The 16521-nt window shown below is 34.7% G+C and overlaps 1 protein-coding gene across 2 annotated transcripts in view; it reads right to left on the reverse strand.

Annotated features, from left to right (window-relative positions):
* Positions 1-883: 883 nt before the first annotated feature.
* Positions 884-16521, reverse strand: part of LOC110446382 (von Willebrand factor A domain-containing protein 7-like) — a 47266-nt gene continuing 31628 nt past the window's right edge. For both annotated transcript variants that reach the window (XM_021491506.1, XM_021491504.1), the window contains exons 13-21: positions 16431-16504; positions 15981-16134; positions 13960-14129; positions 11783-11894; positions 10358-10547; positions 8388-8457; positions 7502-7710; positions 5240-5348; positions 884-2886 (exon numbers count right to left, since the gene is read on the reverse strand). In XM_021491506.1, the coding sequence (XP_021347181.1) occupies positions 2755-2886; positions 5240-5348; positions 7502-7710; positions 8388-8457; positions 10358-10547; positions 11783-11894; positions 13960-14129; positions 15981-16134; positions 16431-16504 (1220 nt within the window). In that variant the 3' untranslated portion in view covers positions 884-2754. The remainder of the gene's footprint in view (positions 2887-5239; positions 5349-7501; positions 7711-8387; positions 8458-10357; positions 10548-11782; positions 11895-13959; positions 14130-15980; positions 16135-16430; positions 16505-16521) is intronic.

The raw sequence follows: 16521 nt of genomic DNA on the forward strand, positions 1-16521 counted from the left end.
AATGTGATACGCAAGTTAATATGAAAAGCGTAAAAATGAGCTGGGATGATACATTTCTAACCGTAACGTCATGAAATAGGGCGCATGTGACAAATAATATACAAAAGGAATAATGACGTTTGAAAACATGTTACATGTTTATATGTATCACCCATATTATAGATTTGTTGACGATCTGCTTAAAAAGTGCACTTACTTGTCGTTGCTTAATATGCTCTCATAAAGAGCATTCATTTGACTTTTTGACTCTTTGAATTCCGAATGTCTCTGAACAAAAACACCACGACAATTGTGCTACTTCACACGTCCAGATGTTGAAATGATAACACATGCAAATTTGATTTCTTATTTTTGGTCAAAAATATCACAAATTTAAGCTTGCGTTAATCACACGTTATTTATTCAAGCTGATAGAATATTCCTGGATTAATAAATGTCAATTTCAAGAAAAGTTGGAATACACCATGTGTGATACATAGCAATTAACAATATTTTTTAAAATAATATTGTGTGGAATAGTATGTGTCAATAATACGAACAGTATCAAAATAAAAATAAACCAAATATAATTTTTAATACAGTTATTCTTTATTAAAACATTATATTTTTGCACCAGTTAACGTGCAAGTAAATATGATAAATGTGATAGACAAAAAGATGAATTTATAATATAATTTGCAACCATTATTTTGATAAACATGTATTTGATTATTTTCTACAAAACATATGACAATGACAACAATGTACAATGGTATTTACATTTTTCATGATACTACTAAAAATATGCATTTCATGTGACGTCATATCTTTAATATCATAATAAGAGCTTAGAAATAATATATAAAACATAGAAAAAATGCACAGATACTTTGAGTNGGGGGGGGGAGCCCAAAAAACCCCTCTGGATCCGCCACTAATACTGTACATACATTACATGAAATATAAAATGACACAGAAATCACAAATAGATTTTCGTAAATGTGCTCTATATAAGTTATATATCGTTTGATGTGTACAGTTTCACGTACATTCGTAATAATAATAATAATAATTCGTGGTTCTTATATACCGCTTCATCACAACTCCCTAGGGAGCATACAGCCGGTGCTGTCATTTCGGCGCTCACAGCTAGCATCAAACAATTTTAGCAGTGCCCAACCACATACTCATTTACAGCTGAGTAAACTGGAACAAGCAGAGTAAAGTATCTTGCTCAAAGATACAACACAGTGCCGTGAAAAAAATATCTTGTAACATATATCGTCCCCTGATATAAGACAGATTTATGAAATTAGTCTGTTAAAAATTCCCTGTCCAACTGCGCTGTTGTTTTTTTCATATTTATGTAGGTAACCTCTCCTGAAATCCGTTTTTGGATATAACTCTAGCACATGTGGGCCGAATGGACTGTTGTTCCTTTGGCCAAGTCGGTTAGAGCGATAATACATTAATCTTATGTTTAGGTGTTTAATCCTGGTCTAGCCCGGCTGAATGGCTACGTAAAAAAACCCACTGTTGTTGATTATATTTTATTTATTTAATATATTGTTTTACTCCATAAAATTCCTACAATTTTTGTTTCGCTTACAAAAAAGATATGTCAACACTGTAGTTATACCAGAAAAAAACCCAGTTTTAATAAAGTGTTACAGATTTTGTCAGTAGTTCAGAGATCCTTAAGATATATTGTTTCTTGAAAGGATATATCTTTTGCAAAATCGAGTGAAAAGTATCATTTACCACTTAATGACACGACCACTTTAAAACCTTTCCTAATTCGGATTGCATCATATGCTGACGTCATAATTATAATGTCGGATACCTCATATCACCGATCTTCCCTGGAAGATGTCTGTTCTTTGTTTGTACAAGTACACACGTTAAATGGACCTCTTTAAAGTAAATTGTGAGTTTTAACATCTATTTTTTCCACGAGAATAAAATATATAAAAAATGTAAATATGAATATTGAAATGTTTCTGTTCGCATTCATAATCTAATTTAGCATGTTGTTTTGTATATTATTCTAGCACAAAAGGAACAGGAATATTTTTTTTAACAGGTAAATCAGTTGGTAGCATCGACTCTATCGGTAGTCCAAAGTTCGAATCCCAGTTTGGCCCGATTGATTTTCGATACTTATATCATTGAATAGTTTATTCATTTCTTGTTGTTTTTATCTTTATAAGCTTAAAGTAAGGGTTCCGAAAGGCATAGTTTCTTTTCAGAAATGATTTAACAAAGCCATGTCTATGCCGCAAAAATAAGTCACCGATGTATAGTTACAGTTTCTGACAGAGATTAATGAATCATTTGAAATATGGAACTTCCCCTTATTTGTGCAAGAAACGGGTCGTCTAAGGGACAAATCCCATTTTAATAAGACAAAGCGGTTGGTATGCCATAACATATACGCTTACTACGTGGTTTTGTTTGTTTTTATTTTGTTTAACGTGCTATTAACATATAAGGTCATTTAAAAACGTTCCTCCTTGTTTGTCGTGTATATGTGCATATGTGTTTGTGTGCCGGAGACAGGGTTTGTTGGTGTAATTGCTTCCTTGTGGAAGCGCAGATATCATGCCGGTTTATGGGTTATCTGACTGAAATGCAATGCCGAAGGCACTCAGCACAGCATTCCACCCGATCACATTATACTAACAACTGGTGAACCCGTTGTTGTCATTACCCTAAGTGCTTACGACGTGACTCACATTGTGACGTCACAGCTCAGTTCGTCATTTCGTGGTACTATTACTGATGCATTACGTGAAAGTTCCCTTCACGTTTCTGACGCCATAATGCTATAGTCGCCAATACGATCAGACATACAGCAGCCACGCCGAAGATAACTCCGAACAATGTCCAATCTGAAGGTTCCAGCTCCTTGACAACAGAAATAAAAATATTGTACATCACACTTCTCAAAAACCTAAAACAACATTAATCATTATATATTTAAAAAAAAAAAAAAAAAAAAAAATCCCAATAAATAAAGATGTAATTTTCTCAATTTTCAACATAAACAACATTAAATTTAAGATACATAAAAGAAATCGAACAAGTGATGATCATTTGTGCTTTGTTTTTGCATTGTTTTACAATAGGCCGACAATTACATTAATTAAATGCCAAATCACACTGAACAAAACACGTTCAACAAGCGGTGAATGACGTTTTAAGACTGATACACAGTAAAGTGAGATAATTTTCCATTATTGTTTTTAAATTAAATAAATATACGCTTTAACGAGGATACTTTTCTTTCTGCCAATATATTACAACATTGGATATCAATCATGATCAATAGCCACATTTATTCTACAGCCTATATATATATTACTAAAGTCCCTTTTTAATTTTAAATGTTGTTATATTGTAACTGCGACATCACTCCGAGTGAGGATACTAATATTAAATACGTATTGATAGCAAACACAAAACAGATATGGAATAAACGCATTGATACAATGAATGCACTGACGGAGGTCACTTGAGTGATTGATCTAAAGGCATTTTCAGTGTCTGTACAAGCGCACTTTCAAGCGTCCCATTGACAAATACAAAATAAACAGGATCATGCCCTCAGCATTTGTTATTATTTACATTAATGCAGTATATGGTATATATGCAAAATTAAGGTATATGTATACATATTACGGGAAATATGGAAGAGGAAACTGGTAAAATCTCTATTTAAGGATACCTATCCCACTATAGGCAAAACCCTAAATAATTCTACAATAGTGTTTATCCAATTTTCATGACTGTTGTTTCGTTCCTGATGCAACTGTAGTTGGTCTGGATCAGAAAATAACAGCTTATTAGGTGACTCATTCAGTAAAAGCCACCGTATTGTGATCGAATGCCCATAATTCTAGTTCCAGTCCGACTCCGTTACATTTTACATCTCAGAACACTGTTTTTAATTTGTGTTATTTCATATATATTATAATTTCTAAAATTATCTGCGAGGCATTGGAAGTATTCATGTTCGCAGTTACTGTGATGCCGGTTTATAATATAGATACAAAATCACAGTAATTTGTTTTGATTTCGGACAGGCATCTTTAATATAAATTTTAATAAGAATGCTTGCGCATGTCTGTACTTTAGATGAGGCGCGTGTATACATTTGTACCTAATAAAGGAATAAAGATTTGAAGAAATAAATGATAATATGACGATACCCAAAATGGAAATTTCAGGAGTGATTTCGTCTTTAACAGAACTCATTTAGTTACACGATATTCACTTAGAAGTTTTAGTAGACAGTTATAAGCACCTCGTCATATTACTCGAGTTAGGTGTTTTACTGACAATATTCTTAATATTTTTCTTCGATTTGAGTAAATTTTATTTTGTTTGTGATAAATTCTAGTCATTAATGCATTAAAATATTTATTTGAAAAGTACTTTTTTATACAGATCATTGTATATTTTCATTGTCACATCATGCTATTTTCCAGGGAATGTTTTTACTATACTGTTTATTCTTATATTTTGTACATACTAAATAAGCAATATGTGGACGCATAAACAAAAACTGATCGAACCACTTTAATTTTATCAGTTTTTTAAAGGAGGTGTTGCATGGTGGCCCAACTCTTCTTTTGTTGTTAAAGGGGACTTTCAATACCCTTCCAGTGGTATATAGCAATTTACCAATTGGTGATGTAATTATCTTGCAAATTACATTTTACTCATTATTTGTCATAAAATTTTAATATTTCAATTTTTGCATTTTTCGTTTAAGTCATTCACCTGCATTGCCAAATAAATAATTCCTATTATACAAAGAATTCCGATTCCGTACTGTGCCATGTAGGGTTCCCTAACGTTAATGATCATAATATAAAACAAATCTCTACTACCAATCTTCATTCCCAACTCTGCATCCTGGCGAAAATTTACCAATGCCAACGTTCGTTCAAAACAACATAGCTATTAGCTACATGGTATCTACTACTACACTGTTCAAACTTACCGTTATTGTGTTGGTAGGTAGGGATCCGAAATTGAAGTGAAACTGACCAATCATGGTCCCTACTACTACACTGTTCAAACTTACCGTTATTGTGATGGTGAGTAGGGATCCGAAAATAAAGTGACACTCACCAATCATGGTCCCTACTACTACAATATTCAAACTTACCGTTATTGTGTTGGTAAGTAGGGATCCGAAATTAAAGTGACACTGACCAATCATAGTCCCTACTACTACACTGTTCAAACTTACCGTTATGGTGATGGTGGGTAGGGATCCGAAATTAAAGTGACACTGACCAATCATGTAGCCACTTGATCCCAGAGCAGACAGGTATACAGACGGCGAACAACAATCTCCACTGTAAAATAAAAACATGCCTCATTCATGGATAAAATATTTATCATTATGGACTTTTGTCGAGGTCGATACGGTGATCAACATTATGTGGACCTGTGATAGAGTAATATAGACCGAGGACACAGTTCCAGGTCAATATTATTCAAAATATACTTGCAAAAACGAATTTACTGAGAAATATATTTCTTAATTTTCATGTTACTTAGCATGTCTTTCGTTAACATGATATATTATATATACCATTAGAAAGATCCCGATCTAAATTTAGAAACAGGAAATTAGAATCAAGGAAAACCAGCCGTTACGTAACATTAGATTTATAAGTATGGTGACATGCTCTCGGCACTAGTTTATATACCTTCATAATAATGTTTGAAAGCTTAATTATGTACTTTTGTGTTCCATATAAAATGTAGACCTTTCATTTGACTATGTTTATGATCAAAACCAAAATAACAACTAGAAGAAAAGGAAGAACAAAATATGGGAAAAAGTAGTTCTTGTGGTATGTAAAGGTAAATAGTTCCCCTTTCCCGCTGTATACAGGCACTGGAGAGCTACTTTCCTGATATAATTTTTATCTTTTCAATATTAAAATTAAAAAAAAAAAAAAAAAAAAAAAAAAAAAAAGGTTAAAACGTTTTGAAACACCCCAGCACAAATGCAGCGAATAAGTTACAAGGGCATAATTTAATGATAGCAATATAGAGATCCTCCTAAGGTTCTTAGAATACTTTTACTACCCATATAGTAACATGCAAGTACTTGTAAGCATGTTATTTATAATAAAAAAACAACAATTTGGTGAACAGACACGTTAACAAAATTAGGATATGTAGGAAAATTACTAATAAACTATTAATTTAAATGGTGATGGTATCAATTGTCAATATACCGTATACAGGTATATGTAAAAGGGACAATACATGTATAAGTGGAAATCAAATTGTTGTACAAGTGATTACTCTGTAAACTGTTTCAAAACATGTGAGCCATGTGTTTTAAATTAATAAATAGATATACAACATTTGATATAGCGCCCTATCTAGCTAACAGAAGCCACTCTAAAGCGCTTTACAGTACATAGATAAACAATTAATACAATAGCATATACATTAATCAATACATTTTTTGAGGAATTCGCAGGAGCGGACTTATCAGGCGCTATCTGTTAGTCCCATGCCACCTGGTTTATATCTCCCATTATTACCCTTTAGAGAAAAATCTAGGAATCTGATTAGTTAAAAACTACAGTGTACCAAACCGCATTCGTAAATCTCAGGTGGTATACGAAAATCTCAGGTGGTATACGAAAATATCAGGGGGTATACGGTCATGTCACGTGATTATCAGCAGTAATACGGTGGAATCACGTGATTTTACAAGTGGTATACGGGTCAGGTGTCTTTGTGTCTTGCGCCGGGCATCGGGAGACAACTCGCATTCGTCGTCTGCTTCGCTGTTTACAAAATGTCAAAACATTTCGATTCGCATACTAATGAGGAAATACTCGCCAAAAGGGCTAACAATGTGCCACATAACACACAAAAGTCGAACAGACGAGCGGCAAACATGCTGAGAACGTATTTAAAAGAAAAAAATCAGGAAGAACAGCTCGAGGAATTTGATAAAACGAAACTAAATGAGGTACTGTGCCTGATAGTTTTCTTTGTTTTTATCATAAAAGACTCAAAGACTCAAAGGGGTAATAAATTCGTTACACGGATTTTTGGCAGGGTATACTATCCCGTATACCCAGCCAATAATCCGTGTAACTAATAATGTGTGTATGCCTGCGTGTGCACTGGATATGTAATGTGTTCTGTTTGTAGTGGGAATGTAATTCCAACGGCATCATTTATAGTGCCACCTCAATTGAATGCTACAGCACAGCTACCGCAACATCCACCCGAGACCAATTTATATTCTGCCTTGGTTGTTGGAGTTGTGTGGGCAGGAGAAAAACACTTTCTCTGGTTGCGTGGAAGGCCAGAGTGTTAACCACTCGACCAATTCGCCCGATTTTGCTTTTGTTTTGTGGATTTGAAGGGAGAAAACACGACACACTATTGAGTTCAGAGCCAACATAAGCATACTGCTTAGATTTCAGTAACAGAAAATATAAGTTAACCATTTATAATTGATACGGCGTACCTAATATTAATATACTGCTTTCCATCATCGGTCGTGTAGTTTGCCATTATCTCAATATTTGCATCGATGGTCGATATTTCGTATGACTTTACTTCCGGAGAAAAGACAGCACGACTAGACCACGTGATGGACTGACAGGAAGCTGGTGAATTGACCGTCTCAGGACATGCATCCCCGTTGTGAATGACGTCGCAGGCTGGATTCTCAAACTGTTAAGAAACAGGTTTTATAGAAAAATACAAACATTTTTAGCAGCATGTATGTTTAGCTTTTGTGTACTTAGTCCTAATATCATAGCTTTCATGGCATCTTTAGTTTTTATAGAGTATAAAGCAATGCTAACACTGAATAGAGAATTACACTATAGGTTTTCGTATTTAAGGTAGCCCGACCTTAATTTCGTTTAAAATACAATTATTGCAGAACTGGTCAGGTGTACTTTAGATCACGAAGTTGCTTAGTTAGAGAGACGGTATACGGATTAGAGGTGCAAGGTATGAACGAGTGTCTGGTGGTGTTGCCTACATTCTACATTCAAAGTGTTGTCTTTTATTGTATAATATAACCTTAAATGTCCTTATTTCTTTTCAGAACTGTATTATCAAAGCTATGGCTAAGTCAGATTGACGTTTTTGATGCACAGCAAAAAAGAAAGAGCATGGACGGGACGTAAACAAAAGAAAGTACGTAGATCCCAAGTGTTTCAATGTCCACTAAGGAGAAAGCACAGAACGAAACAGAGACTTTGTAAAGGATAACAACTAAAGTTAACTCTGACGAATCACCAAGTAATCAATGGGGGAAATATTGTAAAATTTATCCCCCTGGGGTTGGTCTTTTTTTCGTGTTTTTTTCGAAGCAGTTTGTAGATATAAAACAAACTTACCCAAACGGAACCAGATAAGGACTGTAGTGTTTGTTCAGAACCCTGCTGTCTCACAGACACAGTGTACTTCCTACAAAAAAAACCCATAAACAATTATCACATATCTCACATGACAAATGTATCGATGGTTAATCATTTTGTCTGTTAATTTTTTTATAATAACGTCGTCAATTCAGTGAACTAGAAGGGAATACATTTTCTGTTTAATGTATTCCTTTGTTAATGGTTAATACCAATGAATTAATTTAAATAATCTACCATATTATTTGTGTTTATTTCTATCAATTATGAACTTTGATGAGGTGTATATGTCAAATTACAATTGTTTTAAACACTATTCAAGAAAAAGCTGCGTCCTAAAACCTTTTGTCGATGTAACTAGATACAACGCTAAATATAAATAAGACAATAGGTTAAAATCTAACCTGCCTCGTCCTTATAACTCACTAAAATATAAGTGTTTTTAATAGTATACAACCAATTGTTTGCTTGTGGTTAGCGTCATACAGTATCTAGCACTTTTCATTAGAATTTGTTTCACAAAACCAAAATATTACAGCGACATAAACTGTCACACTAAACCTTTGTAAAATTCGTTTCACTGATTTAAAAAAAAAGTATGTAGATAAATGAATAATTAACCGAGATTCTGTTTACTTCAATTCTGACCTCGATAATCTAAACAAGGGGAATAAGCTATATAAACCATAAACATTTCGCTGAATAGGGACAGGGGGGGGGGGGGGGGCAACCAACTGAGTCATCTTTATGAACCAATTTTAACTTTTTTAGGACTTAAATAGGACAGCCTGATGTCAAATCCAATTGACATATATAAAGTCAATAACATATATTGAAATTGTAAATGAAAGTACGTTTTGATAGCCACTTAGTGACGGAATGTTACCCGTATATTTAGCGAAATGTCTCAATATTTTCTGACGGTTGACTTAACTGATTCGACACACAGTAGCTTAGTGAGTTATACCTATGTATTTGACAAGAATAAGTAGAATTGTATAATATTGATTGAAGCTCCTTAGGTCAAATAATTGTATCTTAATTTCATTGTATAAAGTATTGTAATGTTAATTTGAAACAAAATATAAAACAGTCTCTTTTTACTTCCCAGAACGTATCTAATGAAAACATGTTTATTTCTAAACTCATGCAAAGAGTAACAGATTGTGTCGTACGAAACACTTTAATGCATTTTACAAATTCCTCAAAGTGTTATATTTACAAACACTTGATAGATACTTTAACACTTCAATATTATTTATGTAAACCTGTTGCAGATAAACATAAGAATATTATGTGTAAATACAAGCTTTCATTGCATAGTCTAGTCTAGATATTGAATCTGGAAGATATATATAAAATAGGCCAGACACCTTAGGTTTTGTACCAAACGTATTTGTGGATATGTAGAAGACGAGTATCGTTTTATTCTATAGAATAAGATGTATTAAGCCATATTACTGGCGTAGTCATTTTGTCTTTAAGCTAGTACAACTTCCTCTGTAAGGAATGGAAAACAATTAAATACTCTTGGTATCATTGTGGTATATTGTAAAGTACATGTATTAATTGCACAATTTATGACAAACTAAGTAAAAGTGTTCCACATTGTTCAGTCTACGTTATCCTGTATACAATTCATTCTCAAACTTTGCCTTGCAGATGTTACAAGCAGCTTGTCAAAAGAATCGCACGTGTGGCGTGATATCGAAACCTTTGGGTTTTCAAGATATATATTTACTGTGAAATAGATCATTAAACGTTTCCTCAAATAAAAACCCATAGAATATACCGAAATTATACTCATTCATAGACGATACAACATTTGTAGGACGTTTTCGAATATGGTAATTATCATGCTGCAATGTTACGGAATCATTAGAAATGTAACAACACAATTCCGCAACATTATTGATGAAAATATTTGCATGATTTAAATTTGTACTTACAGTGTTTTAGATGTCGTCCGACCTATGACCTGGTAGATATACCCGTTGACCTCCCCTGGATACATTGTATGCATCACATTAGACAGACCGCCATAATCTGCGTCAACGTCTACAATGAATGTTTCATTGTTTGGACCATGGTTTCCCAAGAAGTAGGTAATGTTCTGTGGCTCGTTGAAGGGCAAAGGATCTTCAAAACATTAAAATCGATTTGTTGTTTTATTTTTTTGAAAATGTTCAAAGGGTGGTGACATTTCATTAATCGGCATCAAGTTCATCCTCACAGAAATGTCAATATTGTCTCGGAGATTACATCATTTTGTAAATTCTAACAATTGTCTTTGGGTTGGTAAGTATAGATTGTAGAAAGGATCATTTAGCACAAGCAGGTAAGTTTTTACATGTAGGTGTGACGTTTTGATTACGAGAACGGCATGCACTCTGTCACCTTGTTGTTAAAAATGGTCTCACCATAACAAGTTCAATGTAACACATAAACGCTACTTGGTTATGCTACATGTGTGAATTGACACATATGATATCTACAGTATATGTTAGTATTTCTCTGAGACAGTAACGTCAATAGCCACTGTACCTTTTGTACCCAATAGTATAGTCATGTAAATTCGACAATTGGTGTAAGACCATGCTTGTTCAATGTTAAATTCTGCATATATCCCACCTAGCATATAACTATTTTTTGAGGGTTATAAATAGTATGGCATAATATTTAAATCCCTATATGATATATATAAGGACATGCAATTACTTTGAATTTTCCTAGAATTACATGTCGGATGTTTCTGATGGAGCAAGAAAACTTATCATCCAGAACACTTATTAAACGGAAACACTGCATTTTTTTCTATTTTTCCTTTTTTTTGTATATCTGGTCATACATTTTACAATACTGCGGTCATATAACGGTTTCGTTAACACTTCCTAATTCTCCTTTTTGTATTATTGACGCAATTAATGTTGTGAACTAATATATTGTTCTAATAACGATATTGATTTTAGTTGCAATTTTTTGTAGTGATGAGTGGATCATTTACGTCCAAACACGTTCTTAGGTGGACAAACCGATAGAAAAAAAGGATAGAAATAATAGTAAGAAATAAAAATTAATACAACTTAAAAATAAATTATATCTGAGATGCTGTAACGTTGTAATGGGGATGACGGATCGGAGGAAAGAGGTTGTAGTGGAGGGGAGGATGCAGAAGAACAATTTAGGTTTCTGCCGTGTCCCCTATGCAGAAAATACAGATGTAAACCTCTATTGTTTGCAGGGGTTCATCATTAATCGCGTCAAACAACATTACGCAAAAAAATCTTTCCTGAAACCTGATAGGGATGTGAGATAATGCAACTAATTACAGTCCCATTCAGTCATAGTTCAAGTGTTCAATAGTTAATACTAACCTAAGTTTGTTTGTAGTCGAAGCTCCACACTGACCGGGGAGATAATTTGTAGATTGGTTCTTTGGAAACTTTCCCCGCCTGGAAGAGCACCGGTTATCTGTACTCGGACTCGCTACAATCACAAAAAGAACACTTAATAATCTTGTATCATCGTATTTAATGTGAGTCACAAACATATTCACTTTATGCTTAACGGAAAAAAAACACTGAAGGTTATTTCTTGGACAATTATAAAGCAAGGTTCCTTCGCCTGCTTTTGTTCACACTGTGGAAGTATTTCAGTTTGGTTAAACAGAACTATCAACGTAACCATCATTTGTTTATGTTTAAAAATAACACATTACCTAACAAACATGTCTCTGACTTATTTTATTCAAACAGCTGCTTATAAACGGTATGAGTTAAGAAATCGATATTCAACGGAAAATACGTTTACATGTGTATTTTTGATTAACGTGTAAATGATTATCAAGTGTGTAGTAATTAAACCCCCCATTAACTAATGTTTGGACCTTGTTTTTATTTTTACACAAACAATATAGGTATTAAACGGGTCGCAACGTTTGGTCCCTTTGTCAAGCTATGACTGAATGAATGATTTGTGTTATTTTCCTGTACAACGATGTGACGAAATTGCATATTATTCATGTCAGTCGACCCTAGACGTTTCGCCTATCGATAGGGAGCGAAAAGTAAAACTTCGATATCAAATATTTCCAAACTGATTTCCTTTCATTTTCTATCAGCCTTGAATTTGTCGGCGCCGATGCGTCTACGAAAATTGTAAAAGTTGAACAAATTCGTAGAGACAGTAATTTTTCGATTAAATAACCTTTTCATATATTTACCAGGCTTTGAAACTTTACCTTTATCTTATTTTGTTTGATTGTATTGGGCTACATTGTAACGGTCCCATTTTAAAGCTAATGTCGTTTTACGATGTGGCTCCATGTTTGTAATGTAAGTGTGCACGAGTGTATGTCTGCTGGAGCCAATTTGTAAATTGTATTGCCCCCTTTGCAATATTTTCGATCTGATTCCTATTTTGGTAGTGGTGCCTCACTGAATTACTATGCCAAAGTCACCTAACACGGTATTCCATTCGTCCGTATATTGCATTTACTGACAACTGCCATAAACTCTGAATGTTCAGCAAAGATTAGCAACTGTCATTTTACGGATTTCGGTACACCAGAGCCTGTGGCAGAACCCATTACCTACCCAACTTTGGTGAACGTTCAGCAGGTAATAACAACTGCAATTTCACGGATTTCGGTACGCTCAAGCCAGTTGCCTTCCCAACTTTGGAGAACGTTCAACACAGACTAACAACTGTCATTTGCGGAATTCGGTACGTTCCGGCCTGGGGCAGAACCCATTACCTACCAAACTGTGATGAACGTTCAGCCGAAAATAACCACTGTCATTTTTCCTACTTTGGTACTTCCCGGTCATGGACAAAACCCTTTGCCTTCCCAACTTTGGTGAACGTTCAGCAGGTAATAACAATTGTTATTTCACAGAATTTGGTACGCCCAAGCCAACTGCCTCCCCAACTTTGGAGAACGTTCAGCACAGACTAACAACTGTCATTTTCGGAATTCGGTACACCCCAGCCTAGGACAGAACCCAATACCTACCCAACTTTGGTGAACGTTTAGTAGGTAATAACAACTGTCATTTCACGGAATTTGGTACACTCCAGCCTAGGACAGAACCCATTACCTACCCAACTTTGGTGAACGTTATGTAGGTAATAACAACTGTTATTTCACGAAATTCGGTACACCCCAGCCTGGGATAGAACCCATTACCTACCCAATTTTTGTGAACGTTATGTAGGTAATAAAAACTGTCATTTCACAGAATTCGGTACACCCAAGCCTGGGACAGAACCCATTACCTACCCAACCGTGATGAACGTTCAGAAGAAAATAACCCTACTTTGGTATGCCCCAGTCTTGGACAAAACCCTTTGGCCTTTTGGAGAAAAAAAGATTGATATCGTACAAGGAGATATTAAAAATTGCAATGGGAGCTTCATTTGTGTCTCATTTGAAGGGTATAAAAGCAATTCTGTATGGGGTTCATATTTAAGATACAAGTATAACTTTTCTTGATCCCCGACCTGCAGGGGTGTGAACAAATATTATAACACATTATGGACAGTAACTTACTTGTGTAGGCATTTTGAAGTTTGCAACAGCAGACACCTCTGATCCAATTCGACGTAGAGACGTCTCAACCTTCTCAACCTCATCTCCGAAAAGATTAACAAGAGACATGTCATCTAGTGATGCGTTGTAGCCTAGATTGAATAGCTGGGTCAGTATGCTGTAGTTTTGACCTGTTAAAACAAAGTAAAAAACACTGTTTTAATCCTAAGTTGAGAGAGTGCCGTATACGCTTTCTTCTGCTTCTCTTGATTAATTTTGATTACGACAAGCGAAACCGTAACAGCACACTAGGTTTGTTGTGGTTTCCATAAGGCTTTAATGTTCTTTAAGCAACAAAGGTCATTTTTAAGGAAATGTGTAAAGTATGCGTACATGTGTGTGTGCTTGAGGCAGGGTATGTTGTTGTATTTTCCTCCTTGTGATAGTGTGGATCTGATGCCGACTTTATAGTGCGGTCTCATTGAAATACCATGCCGATGGCACCAACACAATATTCCACTCGATCACATTAAACTGACAACAGGTAAACTTATTGTTCATATACTTCTATTTTCTAAACGTTAAGCAGGGACATGCAACTACAAGAACTTGGTATTTCCCGACCTGGGGACACAACCAATTGCCTACCCCACATAAAAAAAACTTTCAACACCAAGGCCAAAAATGATATATCACCTAATAAAAAAATAAAAAACGGGGTAGGGGAACACACGTTTTAAAATTAAGTAAAGCAAATCAGAGATCGCCCTGATAAGCAAAGTTGATTATATGATTAAGATAACATTAATTGGTATTAAACATGAAGATAAAGTGGTAAAACAGATATCTGCATGTTATTCTTATCTTTAAAATGCTTGTGTTTTTCTTTCCTCGGGACTGCAGTATAGGTGGTATAAATTGAGTTTGTATATACACGATTTAAAGTAATAAATGACAATTTCCCATATTCATCGCCTCTTTTTGTTTAATTTTAAAACTAATGACGTTCTTAACTGGGACGTTTGATGTCGTATTTGTAATTCTAACATCTGATTGGTTGAAATTGCTCGTCGATAAAACTTCACCACAATGCTGTGATTCCTGCATATAGCTAATGTTGTTTTCATGCGGAAATAAATATTAGCAATGCCCTTAAAAGTACAAAAGTTTCCTTTTTTTAAATTTAATGAAACGAAAAGCCAGATTGTTTGGGTTGTGCATAAACCACTTCGCAGATTTATTTGATGACGTTAAGGAGACTGCATACTTAAGGAGTTACACAATACATTGTTTGTGGGGAAAAAAATCTGCTATCATTTCTCGTATATTTTATAAAATGATTTAGAAAATTATTAAAGAGACTTAACGCCGAAAACTGTTTCCAATGTTTTATTTGAAATTTTGATCGTTTGACATGATTCAAGCGAATTAAAATGAATTTGGTTTGAACACAGGATCAGTGTTTGAGCATAAACATGATTTCATGAATACGGGCCCTGATTCGGTAGCAGAGAGTGATATATGAAAACAATGACATCTCGAATTAATCATCCTCGTTATCTAGGTGTTACTTTCACTTTCGCTCTCTACACCCCTTGACTATGACATAGCAAAATTGAAGGCGCGAATATAGCTGTTTGGTTGGTTTCAGGTAAAAAGAAAAACGTGACCAATCCCTAGGCTGGTACCTGTCCTTTGAAGTTTACAAAAGGGAGACGCCCGACTTCAAAGCCTGTCAACTTTTACCGTTACGTGACCGCGAGATTCTTTTGATGTATATCAAAGAATCGAAATATTCTCCTTGTCTCATCAACAAAATGGCGCACACGGAACCTTCAATTTTGCTATGACACATTTCAGGGGTGTAGAGAGCGAACGTGAGCGTAACCCTTGGATATCGAGGATGCGAATCAATGTACAATGTGACAATTATGATTTTCTTATAATATTTATATTCGCGAAGTAAAAACACTTTCACGAATACCGTGTTTGTAAAAAAAAAATGGGACGATCGCTACCAGCGATGTTTCAAATAATCAGACCTGCTATTGGGTTCCCTTGTATGATGTATGGAACTCCACTCTCGTCTTGTTCCGTTAATACTAAAGAGAAATCTAACGACGATGATCCAGAAGCGCGCACAGTCAGTGACTTTGTGGCCGTCCGGATAATGGTCCATTTACCAGTCACAGGTTTCTGAAGCATTATGACAGAGTGTATACATATAATTATATATTATATAAAACTGTTATCATTGAACTTCTCTGAGTAATACTATATAGGCCATCCAAATATAGTAAATTTTCACCATATCAACATATACAAGTTGTTTCCCCTGTATTTTCAGAAGTCTGCAGTGTTTGTCTCCGTTGGCGAATGGTTATTGATATTTACAGGTATTTTTTTCTATTAAATTTAAAATGTAAAAAAAAAAAAAAAAAACATGAATTGCATCGTTTATAAAATAGGAAATTACTTGAGCAAGTTTATACCTGTACGGAGATGATAACCTTCCCGTCACTGTAATATCGAGACGCGAAACCAGGGAGGTATTGTAATTTTGAACCTGCAATTGAAGCGGAA

Source organism: Mizuhopecten yessoensis, unplaced genomic scaffold (genome assembly GCF_002113885.1).
Source record: "Mizuhopecten yessoensis strain PY_sf001 unplaced genomic scaffold, ASM211388v2 scaffold2681, whole genome shotgun sequence".
Classification (NCBI taxonomy): domain Eukaryota; kingdom Metazoa; phylum Mollusca; class Bivalvia; order Pectinida; family Pectinidae; genus Mizuhopecten; species Mizuhopecten yessoensis.